Source organism: Salmo trutta, unplaced genomic scaffold, assembly GCF_901001165.1.
Source record: "Salmo trutta unplaced genomic scaffold, fSalTru1.1, whole genome shotgun sequence".
NCBI lineage: Eukaryota > Metazoa > Chordata > Actinopteri > Salmoniformes > Salmonidae > Salmo > Salmo trutta.
The window spans coordinates 11,782,256-11,800,707 of record NW_021822911.1 but is presented as its reverse complement, the minus strand read 5'-3'; the positions used below and the strand labels follow the sequence as shown (position 1 = coordinate 11,800,707).

General features: G+C 43.4%; 1 protein-coding gene across 1 annotated transcript; it reads right to left on the bottom strand.

Annotated features, from left to right (window-relative positions):
- Positions 1 to 5,618: 5,618 nt before the first annotated feature.
- Positions 5,619 to 17,372, bottom strand: LOC115186475 (zinc finger protein 180-like; the record flags this gene model as incomplete). Its single annotated transcript, XM_029746099.1, has 3 exons — positions 17,352 to 17,372; positions 6,417 to 6,572; positions 5,619 to 6,335 (listed from the first exon to the last, which is right to left on the bottom strand). Coding segments are annotated over exons 1-3 (894 nt in total), but the record flags the coding sequence as incomplete, so codon positions are not given.
- Between the last annotated feature and the right edge of the window lie 1,080 nt (positions 17,373 to 18,452).

Below are 18,452 nucleotides of genomic sequence, written 5' to 3'. Positions count from 1 at the left end.
CTCTGGGTAACCCCGCTGTCTGAAACACTCATCCAGCCATTCCTCTGGGTAACCCCGCTGTCTGAAACACTCATCCAGCCATTCCTCTGGGTAACCCCGCTGTCTGAAACACTCATCCAGCCATTCCTCTGGGTAACCCCGCTGTCTGAAACACTCATCCAGCCATTCCTCTGGGTAACCCCGCTGTCTGAAACACTCATCCAGCCATTCCTCTGGGTAACCCCGCTGTCTGAAACACTCATCCAGCCATTCCTCTGGGTAACCCCGCTGTCTGAAACACTCATCCAGCCGTTCCTCTGGGTAACCCCGCTGTCTGAAACACTCATCCAGCCATTCCTCTGGGTAACCCCGCTGTCTGAAACACTCATCCAGCCGTTCCTCTGGGTAACCCCGCTGTCTGAAACACTCATCCAGCCATTCCTCTGGGTAACCCCGCTGTCTGAAACACTCATCCAGCCATTCCTCTGGGTAACTACGCTGTCTGAAACACTCATCCAGCCATTCCTCTGGGTAACCCCGCTGTCTGAAACACTCATCCAGCCATTCCTCTGGGTAACCCCGCTGTCTGAAACACTCATCCAGCCATTCCTCTGTGTAACCCCGCTGTCTGAAACACTCATCCAGCCATTCCTCTGGGTAACCCCGCTGTCTGAAACACTCATCCAGCCATTCCTCTGGGTAACCCCGCTGTCTGAAACACTCAACCAGCCATTCCTCTGGGTAACCCCGCTGTCTGAAACACTCATCCAGCCATTCCTCTGGGTAACCCCGCTGTCTGAAACACTCATCCAGCCGTTCCTCTGGGTAACCCCGCTGTCTGAAACACTCATCCAGCCATTCCTCTGGGTAACCCCTCTGTCTGAAACACTCATCCAGCCATTCCTCTGGGTAACCCCGCTGTCTGAAACGCTCATCCAGCCATTCCTCTGGGTAACCCCGCTGTCTGAAACACTCATCCAGCCATTCCTCTGGGTAACCCCGCTGTCTGAAACACTCATCCAGCCATTCCTCTGGGTAACCCCGCTGTCTGAAACGCTCATCCAGCCATTCCTCTGGGTAACCCCGCTGTCTGAAACACTCATCCAGCCATTCCTCTGGGTAACCCCGCTGTCTGAAACACTCATCCAGCCATTCCTCTGGGTAACCCCGCTGTCTGAAACACTCATCCAGCCATTCCTCTGGGTAACCCCGCTGTCTGAAACACTCATCCAGCCATTCCTCTGGGTAACCCCGCTGTCTGAAACACTCATCCAGCCGTTCCTCTGGGTAACCCCGCTGTCTGAAACACTCATCCAGCCATTCCTCTGGGTAACCCCGCTGTCTGAAACACTCATCCAGCCATTCCTCTGTGTAACCCCGCTGTCTGAAACACTCATCCAGCCATTCCTCTGTGTAACCCCGCTGTCTGAAACACTCATCCAGCCATTCCTCTGGGTAACCCCGCTGTCTGAAACACTCATCCAGCCATTCCTCTGGGTAACCCCGCTGTCTGAACCACTCATCCAGCCGTTCCTCTGGGTAACCCCGCTGTCTGAAACACTCATCCAGCCATTCCTCTGGGTAACCCCGCTGTCTGAAACACTCATCCAGCCGTTCCTCTGGGTAACCCCGCTGTCTGAAACACTCATCCAGCCATTCCTCTGGGTAACCCCGCTGTCTGAAACACTCATCCAGCCATTCCTCTGTGTAACCCCGCTGTCTGAAACACTCATCCAGCCATTCCTCTGGGTAACCCCGCTGTCTGAAACACTCATCCAGCCATTCCTCTGGGTAACCCCGCTGTCTGAAACACTCATCCAGCCATTCCTCTGGGTAACCCCGCTGTCTGAAACACTCATCCAGCCATTCCTCTGGGTAACCCCGCTGTCTGAAACACTCATCCAGCCATTCCTCTGGGTAACCCCGCTGTCTGAAACACTCATCCAGCCATTCCTCTGTGTAACCCCGCTGTCTGAAACACTCATCCAGCCATTCCTCTGGGTAACCCCGCTGTCTGAAACACTCATCCAGCCATTCCTCTGGGTAACCCCGCTGTCTGAAACACTCAACCAGCCATTCCTCTGGGTAACCCCGCTGTCTGAAACACTCATCCAGCCATTCCTCTGGGTAACCCCGCTGTCTGAAACACTCATCCAGCCATTCCTCTGGGTAACCCCGCTGTCTGAAACACTCATCCAGCCATTCCTCTGGGTAACCCCGCTGTCTGAAACACTCATCCAGCCATTCCTCTGGGTAACCCCGCTGTCTGAAACACTCAGACAGTCAGCTTGTTTGTCATAGTCACTCTGTGTACTACAAATCCTGTGTATGTGACTTTATTGGTCGATGGTGAGGATCTCTTTTAGGGGTGTAGGGTGGAAGCTGACTCCGCGTAACAGGGAATTCCTGTCCATCGGCTTCCTGTATAGGTCTGTGCTAAAACCAACCCCCGTCCCTCTTAGTCAAAATGTCCAGATAACTTGTTTTATGCACATGGAAGGTGAGGGTGAATTTCAGATGTTCACTGCTTGTATTGATGAAGGAGTGGAATTGATGAAGTTCCTCTGCTGTCCCCTGGAATAGATGGAACACGTCATCAAGGATGTCTTTTTCAGAGCCTGATGAGGTGCTAGAATGGATTGTTAGGGCTGACAATCACATTCTTCTCCAACAACCCCACATACAGATTGGCATAATTAGATGCTATTTTTTTAACTACAATGACCATAATGCACTGCATGCCTACTTGTCTTGTCTGTGTTTCTTTTACACCTGCTTTGTAAAAGAGACAGAAGAATGCACAATGGTCAATGCTATCTGGGATCCTTGGGACATCCCTACCCTAAACCCTAACCTTAACCCCTACCTTAACCATTTTAAATGTCAACTTTAATGGGCTAGGGACATCCCAAGGTTGTATCTCTACCTGAAAATACATGATCTAAATGATTGATCATTGGTATTCAGCAGTCATAAAGCCTAATTTACTTTAATGAACTACTAAAATAGTGATTTTGTCAGACAGTATAGACAGCAGCTCTACACTTTATTGACTGACTGATCCATTCATCCTTCCATCCCTCCTCAGCCTTCCTCTCCTCTGAAGACCCAGTGAGGGTGGAGCTCAGTCAGAGCGCTGTTTTGGGGGACTGGTTAGGAAGAACACTTCTACAGCCAGAGAGGTGAGAGGTCACACATGGTTTAGATGGTAAATATTTATGTCCCCTTAGCGGTTCATCAAGTAAGCAAAAAGGAATATGTTCCATCATCTATGCTTATTTACATTAGTGCAAATTGTCCACTGATATTGGTGTAATTTCTCATCCCTTTTGGCTGTATGAAAGTTAATTTCCCCTCAGGCACACATTTGTTCATTGATATTTTGAAGGTAATTTGTGTCAAATGTACTTTTCCCCACTCATTCACCCCATCTCTTTACATTGCTTATGGATATTCGGTGGCCTGACTGCATCCAGACTGTCAAAGGCCCATCCTGGTAGATCTGAACCTAATGCAGCTTGGAGTGATCGGATGACAGAAGTCACATTTAGGTGCCAGGTGTAACTGAGGCCAAAGATGCTCCATATCCATTACTTTGAGTGTTTTATATAATATGACTAAATGTGTTTCTTTCTGTGTTGCAGGGACAGTCAGAAATGGAACAGCAAGGCCACAGAACATGACATAATCAGAGCTGTGGGAGACCACCTCAAGCCCCTGGTAGAGCCGGGGGTGGTGTTTACCACTCCACCATGCCTTCAGCAGGCTGGAAAAGTGGGATTGATACAGTTTTTCATACTAAGGTGGACCAAGAGTTTGTTGATTGGTCAGTCATTGGGTTAATTTGTTTTACAATATGTTCAAATCAAATCAAGCTTTATTTATACAGCACATGTCAGACATGGATGCAACACAATGGCTTCACAGAAAAAAACTATGAAAATAATCAGAAATATTTAGTACACAAATATGAGGATAAAAAACAATAATAACAACTGAAAGACTAATGAGCATTGTAAGGAAATGCCATTGATTAAAATATCAACAATATGATGCAATATCCAACCCAAAATATAACTTGTTTTTAGGAGGGGTTCTGAAAGACACTATGGGGGTGTCCACTGGAAGTTGACTAGTAACAACAACTGGCACATAAAAGAAACCCACCATGAGACCCAATAAATCTGCCCAAGAAGAGGCAAACAAAAGAAAAACCCACACCAAACTTAAAGACAGGAAGCAAACCAAAAAGGTAGCGCAACTAAAGGTGTTGACTCTCCACATGTATCAAGACAACTGGAGCACTGGGCCAGACACTCTTAAATAGAACCTGGACCAGCTCAGGTGAAACACCTTCCCACTAACGAGATGGACAAGCCAGCACAGGTGTAACACATACTGACTAACGAGGTGACACCAATCAGTGCGTCCTACGTGCTAACGAGCTAGACGTGCTAAAGTCCAACCTCAAAACATAAATGGAAAAACCAAAGCCTGTAACACCTTCCCCATTAAGACAACAAATATATCCTACATTTTTGTTGGACAAGTTTGCTCGCCACCAACAGAAAACAACTTAATTTCCCAATATAATCAACTACAATACTTCACCTTCACCAATATAAACATGGTGTCTACTGGTTGTCAACAATTAAAAAGAAGAAAAAACACGTATTTCTAAATAATAATATACAATCGTATCTTTTGTCCTTTTTCTTTCTATAGAATCCTAAAACTCACTAGCTTCTAGAACTCTCATCTTCCTAAAACTCACTAGCTTCTAGAACTCTCGTCTTCCTAAAACTAATTAGCTTCTAGAACTCTCGTCTTCCTAAAACTCACTAGCTTCTAGAACTCTAGTCTTCCTAAAACTAACTAGCTTCTAGAACTCTCCTCTTTCTAAATCCCACTAGCTTCTAGAACTCTCGTCCCTTTGGAACGAGCCCAAATAAAACTCATCTCCAACACGGAAAAACGTGCAGTCATAATAAATTGTGATCTTGGTAACTCACTGGCAAAACACAAAACTTTTTGACTGCCCACCCTTGAGACAGCACGTTGTCCTTACCACGGACATGTCTGATTTCAAGAGGAAACTCCTGCATTATCCGTAGTACCTTTTCACCTCACTGCAGAGTTTCTCTCTTTTCAGGGTTCACTAGATAGGCATGTTGTTGGATCAGGGCCCAGTCCCCAATGTCATGCTCTAGTACATTTGGGTTGGCACATCTGAGAATGAACCCTGATATTCTAAAAGCAGGGAAACAATGTTAATATAATTGTAAAAAAAAATTGTCAGTTGGTTGCATAAATAATGATTACTAAATGTTACATGAACAGTAAAAATGAAATATTTGGTTGCATCGTCTTATTTTCAACAGCTCTTCATTGACATTTTGCTAGGTGGGATATCCCCAATGTCAAAACTAAGTTTTAACGTGTCTAAATCAATAACCAATATGCAGAAACAGTTTAGGATATATTGAAAACCTAAACATAAAATGTGCTATGTACACAAACATCTGCTACAATAATCATATTACATTTTTTCATTGATGCCATGAAACAACTCCTTCATGTATTTCCTGATGTTTGATCAGAGATCTTTTATCAAAGTATCTCTTGTCACACTGATCACAGCTATAAGATTTCTCTCCTGTGTGTGTTCTCTGGTGTGATACCAGATGGCCAGATTGACCAAAACTCTTCCCACATTGATCACAGCTATAAGGTTTCTCTCCTGTGTGTGTTCTCTGGTGTTGAGTCAGAGTTCTAGATGCAGCAAAACTCTTCCCACATTGACCACAGCTATAAGATTTCTCTCCTGTGTGTGTTATCTGGTGTGATACCAGATGGCCAGATTGACCAAAACTCTTCCCACATTGATCACAGCTATAAGGTTTCTCTCCTGTGTGTGTTCTCTGGTGTAGAGTCAGAGAGCCAGATGTAGGAAAACTCTTCCCACATTGATCACAGCTGTAAGGTTTCTCTCCTGTGTGTGTTCTCTGGTGCACTGTCAGCGCTCCAGACCGATCAAAACTCTTCCCACATTGATCACAGCTATAAGGTTTCTCTCCTGTGTGTATTCTCTGGTGCACTGTCAGGTCTCCAGATTGACCAAAACTCTTCCCACATTGATCACAGCTGTAAGGTTTCTCTCCTGTGTGTGTTCTCCGGTGCACTGTCAGCTCTCCAGATTGACAAAAACTCATCCCACATTGACCACAGCTATAAGGTTTTTCTCCTGTGTGTGTTCTCCGGTGCACTGTCAGCTCTCCAGATTGACGAAAACTCATCCCACATTGACCACAGCTATAAGGTTTTTCTCCTGTGTGTGTTCTCCGGTGCACTGTCAGCTCTCCAGATTGACCAAAACTCTTCCCACATTGACCACAGCGATAAGATTTCTCTCCTGTGTGTGTTCTCTGGTGTGATACCAGGTGGCCAGATCCACGAAAACTCTTCCCACATTGATCACAGCTATAAGGTTTCTCTCCTGTGTGTATTCTCTGGTGTTTAGTCAGACCGCTAGAGTCTGTAAAACTCTTCCCACATTGATCACAGCTATAAGGTTTCTCTCCTGTGTGTGTTCTCTGATGAATTTTAATGCCTGATGAGGTGAATCTCTTCCCACAGTCAGAGCAGCAGTGAGTTCTCTTCCCTGTGGATCTCTGCAGGTGTTTCTTGAGGTGTTCTGATCTGGAGAGACTCTTCTCTGCCTCTTCAGCATCACGAGGTTGTTGAGGCTCCCCAGAGGATCCACGATAGTCCCGTATCTCTCCTGTGTGAACAACAAAGTCAGACAGATGATTAAAGGCCCACAACAGCGGTAATCCATTGTAAAAGGTGATGCCAACAGCGTAGCCATGATGTTATACAACAATTGACGTCTGTAATGAATGTTAATTATTTTTGACAATTGTCTTAAAATGAGCAAGAATAGTCATATTTTGTCTTGTTTTCACATTAGTAGTAACATCGATGATTGTAGGCTAGAAATAAGTTATTCATGTTGTTCAAATCCTAAGCAGTGTGCCAGACGACTTTTGGTCTCCAATAATGGCCCCTTTCTGTGTTTGCTAAAATTGCAGCACGAGGGCAATTTGATTGCAGAAACTCCTCCCCACTAATGAGGAAACCGATAGTTATGGATGTAGTATATCTGCCTGGAGCAAAAATGGTGAGCAAAGATTTTAGTTTTCACAATGTATTCTGAATGTGAATGGGGGAAAACTCAGGGGAGTAACCTCCATTTCCAGGTTGCTTATGAGTGCATTGCATTAAATAACCTTTATTTAACCAGGTGGGCCAGTTGAGAACAAGTTCTCATTTACAACTGTGACCTGGCCAAGATAAAGCAAAGCAGTGCGACAAAAAAACAACAGAGTTACACATTTGAGATTTTTGGGAAAAACAAATGTACAGTCAATAACACAACAGAAAAATGTATATACAGTGTGTGCAAATGTAGCAAGGAGGTAAGGCAATAAATAGGCCATAGTAGCGAAGTAATTACAATTTAACAAATGAAACCTGGAGTGATAGATGTGCAGATGATGATGTGCAAGTAGAAATACTGTTGTGCAAAAGAGCAAAAAAGTAAATAAAAACGTGGGGATGAGGTAGGCAGTTGGATGGACTATTTACAGATGGGCTGTGAACAGCTGCAGCGATCGGTAAGCTGCTCAGATAGCTGATGTTTAAAGTTAGTGAGGGAGATATATGTCTCCAACTTCAGCGATTTTTGCAATTCGTTCCAGTGATTGGCAGCAGAGAACTGGAAGGAAAGGCGGCCAAAGTAGGTGTTGGCTTTGGGGATGACCAGTGAGATATGCGTGCTATGGGTGGGTGTTGCTATGGTGACCAGTGAGCTGAGTGACGGCGGCCTAGCATAGACTTACAGATGACCTGGAGCCAGTGGGTTTGGCGACGAATATGTAGCGAGGGCCAGCCGACGAGAGCATACAGGTCGCAGTGGTGGGTAGTATATGGGGCTTTGGTGACAAAACGGATGGCACTGTGATAGCCCGCATCCAGTTTGCTGAGTAGAGTGTTGGAGGCTATTTTGAAAATTACATCGCCAAAGTCAAGGATCGGTAGGATAGTCAGTTTTACGAGGGTATGTTTGGCAGCGTGAGTGAAGGAGGCTTTGTTGCGAAATAGGAAGCCGGTTCTAGATTTAATTTTGGATTGGAAATGCTTAATATTAGTCTGGAAGGAGAGTTTACAGTCTAGCCAGACACCTAGGTATTTATAGGTGTCCACATATTCTAAGTTAAAACCGTCCAGAGTAGTGATGCTGGACGGGCGGGTGCGGGCAGCGACAGGTTGAAGAGCATACATTTAGTTTTACTAGCATTTAAGAGCAGTTGGAGGCCACAGATTGAGTGTTGTATGGCATTGAAGCTCGTTTGGAGGTTTGTTAACACAGTGTCCAAAGAAGGGCCAGATGTATACAGAATGGTGTCGTCTGCGTAGAGGTGGATCAAGGAATCACCCGCAGCAAGAGCAACATCGTTGAACAGAGAAAAGAGTCGTTCCGAGAATTGAACCCTGTGGTAGCTCCATAGAGACTGCCAGAGGTCCGGACAACAGGCCCTCCGATTTGACACACTGAACTCTGTCTGAGAAGTAGTTGGTGAACCAGGCGAGTCAGTCATTTGAGAAACCAAGGCTATTTGAGTCTGCCCATAAGAATAGGGTGATTGCCAGAGTTGAAAGCCTTGGCCAGGTTGATGAAGACGGCTGCACAGTACTGTCTTTTATCGATGGCGTTTATGATACAGTGAGGGAAAAAAGTATTTGATCCCCTTCTGATTTTGTACGTTTGCCCACTGACAAAGAAAATATCAGTCTATAATTTTAATGGTAGGTTTATTTGAACAGTGAGATAGAATAAAAACAAAAAAATCCTGAAAAACACGTCAAAAATGTTATAAATTGATTTGCATTTTAATAAGGGAAATAAGTATTTGACCCATTCTCAATCAGAAAGATTTCTGGCTCCCAGATGTCTTTTATACAGGTAACGAGCTGAGATTAGGAGCACAATCTTAAAACCTGTTGGGGCTAGGGGGCAGTATTGAGAATTTTGAAAAAAAATGTGCCCATTTTTAACTGCCTCCTACACCAACTCAGAAGTTAGGATATGCACTGTATTAACAGATTTGGATAGAAAACACTCTGAATTTTCTAAAACTGTTTGAATGGTGTCTGTAAGTATAACAGAACTCATATGGCAGTCAAAACCCTGAGACAAATTCTGACAGGAAGTGGATACCTGATGTGTTGAATTACTTTTAAGCCTATGCCATTGAAACACACAGGGACTTATTAATCATTGAGCACTTCCTACGCCATCCACTAGATGTCACCAGTCTTTGCAAAGTGGTTTGAGTCTTCTACTGTGAAAACTGACCGAACAAGAGACTTGGAACGTTGGTCATAAGCGGATGGCCAATACTACTCTGGCGCGCGAGTGCATGTTTGGGTACTCTCGTTCCAATATGTTTTAAGGGGTGGGCTTGCGTCCCACCTAGCCCATAGAGGTTAAAGGGAGTGCTCCTAATCTCCGCTTGTTACCTGTATAAAAGACACCTGTCCACAGAAGCAATCAATCAATCAATCAGATTCCAAACTCTCCACCATGGCCAAGACCAAAGAGCTCTCCAATGATGTCAGGGACAAGATTGTAGACAAGGCTGGAATGGGCTACAAGACTATCGCCAAGCAGCTTGGTGAGATGGTGACAACAGTTGGTGCGATTATTCGCAAATGGAAGTAACACAAAATAACTGTCAATTTCACTCGGCCTGGGGCTCCATGCAAGATCTCACCTCGTGGAGTTGCAATGATCATGAGAACGGTGAGGAATCAGCCCAGAACTACACGGGAGGATCTTGTCAATGATCTCAAGGCAGCTGGGACCATAGTCACCAAGAAAACAATTGGTAACACACTATGCCGTGAAGGACTGAAATCCTGCAGTGCCCGCAAGGTCCCCCTGCTCAAGAAAGCACATATACATGCCCATCTGAAGTTTGCCAATGAACATCTGAATGATTCAGAGGACAACTGGGTGAAAATGTTGTGGTCAGATGAGACCAAAATGGAGCTCTTTGGCATCAACTCAACTCGCCGTGTTTGGAGGAGGAGGAATGCTGCCTATGACTCCAAGAACACCATCTCCACATTCAAACATGGAGGTGGAAACATTATGCTTTGGGGGTGTTTTTCTGCTAAGGGGACAGGACAACTTCACCGCATCAAAGGGACGATAGACGGGGCCATGTACCGTCAAATCTTGGGTGAGAACCTCCTTCCCTCAGCCAGGGCATTGAAAATGGGTTGTGGATGGGTATTCCAGCATGACAATGACCCAAAACACACGGCCAAGGCAACAAAGGAGTGGCTCAAGAAGAAGCACATTAAGTTCCTGGAGTGGCCTAGCCAGTCTCCAGACCTTAATCCCATAGAAAATCTGTGGAGGGAGCTGAAGGTTCGAGTTGCCAAACGTCAGCCTCGAAACCTTAATGACTTGGAGAAGATCTGCAAAGAGGAGTGGGACAAAATCCCTCCTGAGATGTGTGCAAACCTGGTGGCCAACTACAAGAAACGTCTGACCTCTGTGATTGCCAACAAGGGTTTTGCCACCAAGTACTAAGTCATGTTTTGCAGAGGGGTCAAATACTTATTTCCCTCATTAAAATGCAAATCCTTGTACTACATTTTTGACATGCTTTCTTTCTGGATTTTTTGGTTGTTATTCAAAACAAACATACCATTACAATTATAGACTGATCACTTCTTTGTCAGTGGGCAAACGTACAAAATCAGCTGGGGATCAAATACTTTTTTCACTCACTGTACGTTTAGTGCCTTGAACGTGGCTGAGCTGCACCCGTGACCAGCTCGGAAACTGGATTGCACAGCGGAGGAGGTACGGTGGGATTCAAAATGGTCAGTGATCTGTTTGTTAACTTGACTTTCGAAGACTTTAGAAAGGCAGGGATATAGGTCTGTAACAGTTTGGGTCTAGAGTGTCACCCCCTTTGAAGAGAGGGATGACCGCGGAAGCGTTCCAATCTTTAGGAATCTCGGACGATACGAAAGAGAAGTTGAACAGACTAGTAATAGGGGTTTCCACAATGGCGGTGGATAATTTTAGAAAGAGAGGGTCCAGATTGTCAAGCTCAGCTGATTTGTACAGGTCCAGGTTTTGCAACTCTTTCAGAACATCAGCTATCTGGATTTGGGTGAAGGAGAAGCTGGGGAGGCTTGGGGAAGTAGCTGCGGGGGGTGGGGAGCTGTTAGTGCAGTATGCCACAGGATGTTTTTGTGCTGGTTGAGGGCAGTCAGGTCTGGAGTGAACCAAGGACTATATCTGTTCTTAGTTCTACATTTTTTGAAAGGGGCATGCTTATTTAAGGTGGTGAGGAAATTATAATTAAAGAATAACCAGGCATCCTCTACTGACGGGATGAGGTCAATATCCTTCCAGGAGACTCGGGCCAGGTCGATTAGAAATGCCTGCTTGCAGAAGTGTTTTAGGGAGCGTTTGACATTGATGAGTGGTGATCGTTTGACCACGGACCCATAACGGATGCAGGCAATGAGGCAGTGATCGCTGAGATCATGATTGAAAACAGCAGAGGTGTATTTGGAGGGCAAGTTGGTCAGGATAATATCAGCGAGGGTGCCCATGTTTACGGATTTAGGGTTGTACCTGGTGGGTTCCTTGATAATTTGTGTGAGATTGAGGGCATCTAGCTTGGATTGTTGGACGGCTGGGGTGTTAAGGATATCCCAGTTTAGGTCACCTAACAGAATAAACTCTGAAGATAGATGGGGGGCAATCAATTCACATATGGTGTCCAGGGCACAGCTGGGAGCTGAGGGGGGTCTATAACAGGCGGCAACAGTGAGAGACATTTCTGGAGAGATTCATTCAGACACGGCAAAGACATCAAGGTTTGCGGAGTGTGCTAAAGCAGTGAGTAAAACAAACTTAGGGAGGAGGCTTCTGATGTTAACATGCATAAAACCAAGGCTTTTACGGTTACAGAAGTCAACAAATGAGAGCGCCTGGGGACACACAGGGCCTGGGTTAACCTCTACATCACCCGAGGAACAGAGGAGTAGGATGAGGGTACGGCTAAAGGCTATCAGAATTGGTCATCTAGTGCGTTGTGAACAGAGAATAAAAGGAGCAGATTTCTGGGCGTGGTAGGATAGATTCAAGGCATAATGTACAGACAGGGGTATGGCAGGGTGCGGTACAGTGGAGGTAAACCTAGGCATTGAGTGACGATAAGAGAGGTTGCATCTCTGGAGGCACCAGTTATGCTAGGTGAAGTGTCAGGGAAATTGCAAGATTATTTTATAATGCTTGTATTGCATTATAATTGTTGTTTTATTCGACAGAATAGAGTATTCTGTAAACTATTGTGTGTGTGTTCTACTGAGGATGGGCCTCTATGAGATAACACTGACAGAGGAGATTTACGATGTCTTTGGGTGATAAAACCTAAAGAGCATTCCAGAGAACATGGGTTAATGGTTCTATTCTATACCGTACCAGGAAGAGACGGTTCCAGTTTGGAGTAGGAGGAACAGACACTGGTCTATACAATGAAAACTGTTGACACAGCAGATGCTGTCTGCTATGTATTATAGATATCTTTCATACAAATCTTAACCTTGTGACCATTCAATGTATCTGTTGTTCGTCATGTAGGTTGAAAGGGGTGTATCTTGGCTATAAAAGATCTTTGTACTTTTGTTTTGCCACTCTCAACGGATCATTAGAAAATGGTGAATCGTTGATAAGTCATTGCTATTGCAAAGCTCTTATTATTAAAGATATAGTTTAAGTATAACTCTGACTTGTGTGAAGTTTGTCTCTCCTCATTTGATAGTAAAGAAATGAACCACCACAGAGGTCACTGCATGTGGGAGGTGGGACAAAAGAGCTCTCTGAGGCATGTTGAGTGGGACGAGGGGCTCCGCAGTAAAATAAAACAATGATAACTACCCTAAACAACAGTATACAAGGCATATTGACATTAGAGAGACATAAAGCGAGGCAAAAAGCAATCGCAAGTGTTGATTGGGAGAGCTAGCTAAGACAACAACGGGTAAGACCACAGTTAATCAGCTAAGACAAAAACAACAGGTAAAATGGCGATGAATGGGCAGAGAGGGTCAGTTAACTACACACGGGGCCTGAGTTCGAGGCTGGGGCTGACGGATCAACAAAATAAAATAACAGTCCAGCAGGCATCAGCTATATAGCCAAGTGATCATAGGGTCCAGTGAACAGGAATATATGAAACAGGGAAGCCGTTAGGTAGTCATTACTACGCTAGCCGGGAGATGCACTTGGCTCGAGGCTAACTGGTGCTAGCTTCGGGACAAGGGCATCACCGACGTCTGGCAAAGGCCGGGTGAGGGCACATTGGACGGAATTACGTCGGCAGACCAGTCGTGATGGATCGGCGGGGCTCCGTGTCGACAAAGGGTCCAGGCCAATTGGCAAAAGAGGTATTGTAGCTGGAGTAATTTTGTTTGCTAGCTGGGAGATGCGCCTGGCTCGAGGCTAACTGGTGCTAGCTTCGGGACAAGGGAATTAGCCACTATAGCCAATCCGGTGCAAAGATCCAGAGCTTACGGCAGGAATCCGGTGATGTAGTGGCTATTAGTCGTCTTAGTGAAGAGTCTGGGAGGCATCAGCTGTGTAGCCGAGTGATCATAGGGTCCACTGAGCAGGCCGGGAGATGGGGCTGGGCCACTCGGTGGCAGCTAGCTAGCTGCGATTATCTGGTGTAATGGTCCAGAGCTAACAGCAGGAATACAGTGATGTAGTGGAGAAAAACAGTCCAATATGCTCAGTGTTGATATCGCGCTGTGCAGACTGGCAGGTATTATCCAGGCTAAAAGTGGCTGGTATCTGAGCTAAAAAGGTAAAGACCTCTAGTAGTGGCTAACAATGACTAAATAGCTAGTAGCTCATTAGCTGGTTAGCTTCTGATGGTTAGCTTCTGATGGAGGTTCTAGCTATAAGGTCTAAAAAATAGCAGATCCGCATCACATTGGGGGAGGCAGGTTGCCGGAAGGTATATTTAATTTAAAAATGGAAAAAGAGATTGAAATATATTGCAATATATACAAAAAAACATAACATTTACAACAAACACGTCATACTGCTACACCATCTTGGATTAGAAGATGACTCAGTTAAAAAACATATGACAAGAGTAACAGATGTCCATCCACATAGCAATCCTGTGATCTCCTCCCGTCCACCCAGCACATTCCACAGCCACTCTGTCTTTCTACAGATCTCACTCCTTTATATACTCTGTGTCTTATCTATCATGTCTTTAATATCTCAATGTTCAAAGTTGAGCCCGAATCCAACAATAGTCATACAGTTACACTCCCTTTCAGTCGGTCAACTTCGGTACAACATACTATGGGGAAATACAATCATTCCCCATGCCGACCCAAACGGATACTAAATGAAACGGCCCCTGGCAGACCACCCAGACCTGACAACGCAAGATGCGTCAGTTGTCAATTTATTCATTGTCTTTTGTTTGAAACACTCCTGTCAATGTTGAGTAAGGACACACACCTTATTACCCATATAGAAGTAGGACTAGTCTACCTGGTTACCCATATAGAAGTAGGACTAGTCTACCTGGTTACCCATATAGAAGTAGGACTAGTCTACCTGGTTACCCATATAGAAGTAGGACTAGTCTACCTGGTTACACATATAGAAGTAGGACTAGTCTACCTGATTACACATATAGAAGTAGGCCTAGTCTACCTGGTTACACATATAGAAGTAGGACTAGTCTACCTGGCCTGTGTGCAAATGTAGGCCTATAAATGTGCCCATTTGGGGATGTCTGATAGTATTTCTGATTGTCTTAATGCACCACCACTAATGAGCTGTGGAGCTTCTCAATTTATTTTTTTCTTCACCTCAAACAGCAAGTAAACAAAGTCTAATCAAAATCAATTGCGTACGACAATAGTTCCTCAAAGTATTTTCGTAAAATATTTCCACTCGGCATGAAAGGGAAAAATGTAATGCTCTGATCCAGTGGAAATGTCAAAATACCTGATTACTTCTTATCCTTTGCACAAATAGCCGACAGCTGTGTCTGTCCCGAACTCACTTGAGCGGGAAACTCTGATCTGATTTATAGGTGATTTCTAGGATATTTATTTTTATCAGGATATTTTCTACCTGCAGGCTGCAATGTTTTTATTTGTTGGCTTTATGTCGGCTATTTTTACATAGTTGCCAATAATAGTTACTTGTAGATTTGTATAACTTTCAATTAGATAGAATATAGGTTAATCAGACAATGATTTTGAGATACTATATTATAAATTAAATGAAACTCTTCCACAAAAATGTGCATATGAAAATCATAACTGGCACACAGATCGTTAGAAATGGTTAAGATACATTGGCACTGCAACTGGAAAAAGTTTGATGACCGCTGGTGTAGTCTATTACTGAAAACGTCAGGAGCAAAACGGCAGTCGGTTAGAGTTTTTTCTTCTTCTGGTCAGGTTATATTGATGACTGGCTCCCTCAAGTAACTTGTGTGTCTTAATTATTTAATCAAAAAAGTTACGTACATATAGTTGATTTTATTAAAACACATGGGGCGATTGGTAGAAAGAACAGATGACTCTTGGTTGACCAAGATTTATTTTAGTTGGGGACAGCACTAGAACATGATTTTGGGGCTCCCGAGTGGCGCAGCGGTCTAAGACACTGCATGCTTGAGGCGCCCTGGTTCAAATCCAGGCTGTATCACAACCGGCCGTGATTGGGAGTCCCATAGGGCGGCGCACAATTGGCCCAGCGTTGTCCTGGGTAGGCAGTCATTGTAAATAAGAATTTGTTCTTAAAACTGACTTGCCTAGTTAAATAAAGGTTACATTTAAATAAATAAAAAAGTGTTTTATGACAAATCGTTTTTTACAAATCCGTCAAGGCACCAACTTTGAGAAGGGTTTAAAACGAAGGTTTCAAACCAATTCATGAATGTAATTGAATCTAGGTATGTCTTGCCTTTAATGTAATGGCATGAAAAAAAAAATTGGCTGAATATTATACAATGACTTATCAACAGCTCTAACAATGTGCCTCCACAGGAAATCTACACTGGCAGTTATAGAATATACTATATATCCTAGAAATCTGGTTAAACTATCATTATGACATCATGGATGAATTCTAGAATATACTATATAGCCTAGAAACCTGGTTAAACTATCATTATGACATCATGGATGAATTCTAGAATACACTATCTAGCCTAGAAACATGGTTAAACTATCATTATGACATCATGGATGAATTCTAGAATATACTATATATGCTAGAAACCTGGTTAAACTATCATTATGACATCCTGGATGAATTCTAGAATATACTATATATGCTAGAAACCTGGTTAAACTATCATTATGACATCATGGATGGCCAGTCTTTGTATTCATAGTGTAGTGAATTCAGGGGGTTGCCCTGAGCTGAACTCAAATCTGGGTCCAGTGACTGTCAAGCCAACACCTTACAACTGTTACACCAAGATGTCTGAACTTCTTGACGAGGTCGCTAGGTGTTGAGTTACGGTTTCTACAATAGCTTTCTCTATGAATTTAATGTAATGGCATGAAAAGTCATTGTGTAATATTCAGCCAATTTTTATCAACAGCTCTAATAACGTGATTAATGGTTAATTCCTGATTAATGGCCCGGAAACCTTCACTGGCAGTTATAGAATATACTAATATATATATATATATATATATATCCCCCCGCCTAGAAACCTGGTTAAACAATCATTATGACATTATGGATGAATTCTAGAATATACTATATAGCCTACAAACCTGGTTAAACTATCATTATGACATCATGGATGAATTCTAGAATATACTATATAGCCTAGTAACCTGGTTAAACTATCATTACGACATCATGGATGAATTCTAGAATATACTATATAGCCTAGAAACCTGGTTAAACTATCATTATGACATCATGGATGAATTCTAGAATACACTATCTAGCCTAGAAACATGGTTAAACTATCATTATGACATCATGGATGAATTCTAGAATATACTATATATGCTAGAAACCTGGTTAAACTATCATTATGACATCCTGGATGAATTCTAGAATATACTATATATGCTAGAAACCTGGTTAAACTATCATTATGACATCATGGATGGCCAGTCTTTGTATTCATAGTGTAGTGAATTCAGGGGGTTGCCCTGAGCTGAACTCAAATCTGGGTCCAGCAACTGTCAAGCCAACACCTTATAACAGTTACGCCAAGTCTCTGGGCAGCCATTTTGTTGCTGTTTAAAAAAAACAATAAATCAACCAATCTGCAGTTAAAACACTGTTTTGGTAATAAGATGATGGATGGGTCTGGAGAAATGTAACAGGTCTCTAATTCATAGACAGACCTTTTATGCAAGGACCGACCATCCATGATATCAACATTATAGTTTTAACCATGTTGAGGCTATACAGTGTTGATTTACATTGTTTCTAGACATTGGAGTAAAAAAAGCTTATTTGTGGATCTGATGGGGTACAACAGTTGAACTAAGCTCATGAGGCATGTGTTATATTCTTCAACAATCAATGGTTATAAATAAATAATTTAAAAGTCACAATATGAATGTAGCAATTGCAGATTTCCCCTTTAACACCACACATCAGTTCAACTGCAGAGTTTGTGCCTCTGTCTTTAAGACAGTACTTACTAGTGTTAATCAGGGAACGGTTTCTCAAAACCATCTTACGGCAAAGTTCACCGTTAGAACCATTGGACGCCTTAAGATGCGTTTGGAAAACCGGACCCAGATATCCAGTTACCTCCTCTTCTTCCTTTTTCGATGTGACAGTGATCTCCCCCTCCTCCTCTTTCACTCCAAAAACAGCATCCTCCTCTTCTTTTACTGTAACATCCTCCTCCTCCTTCACTCTGAACGCGTCTTCCTCTTGTTTAACTGAAACGTCTTTCTCTTCTTCTTTCACTGTAACCTCCTCTACTTGTTTTTGTATTGTAACATCCTCCTCCTCGTCTTTGACGAGACCCTCTTTCTCCGTCCAGCAGACCTCTTCTTTAGCAGGAGGACAGTAGCTTAGTGAACTCATGTTCGGAGATGTTAGCTAGCTAGGCTAATGCTAACTTAACCAGCCCGCTAGCTGACTAATAACAACAACACCGTTAATATGAAATTAAATCGGATAACTAACTAGACGACAGAAGAGGGTTTAAAACACAGTGGCTAATATACACTAAAGCGTCTAAAGAGCTTTATCGGTTCGGCTATTTTGTCTAGCAAGCTACCGAGGTGGCTGAATAACTGTTGCTACTGTTGAAAGAAGAGTTCCGTCCACTAGATTATACGTCACACCA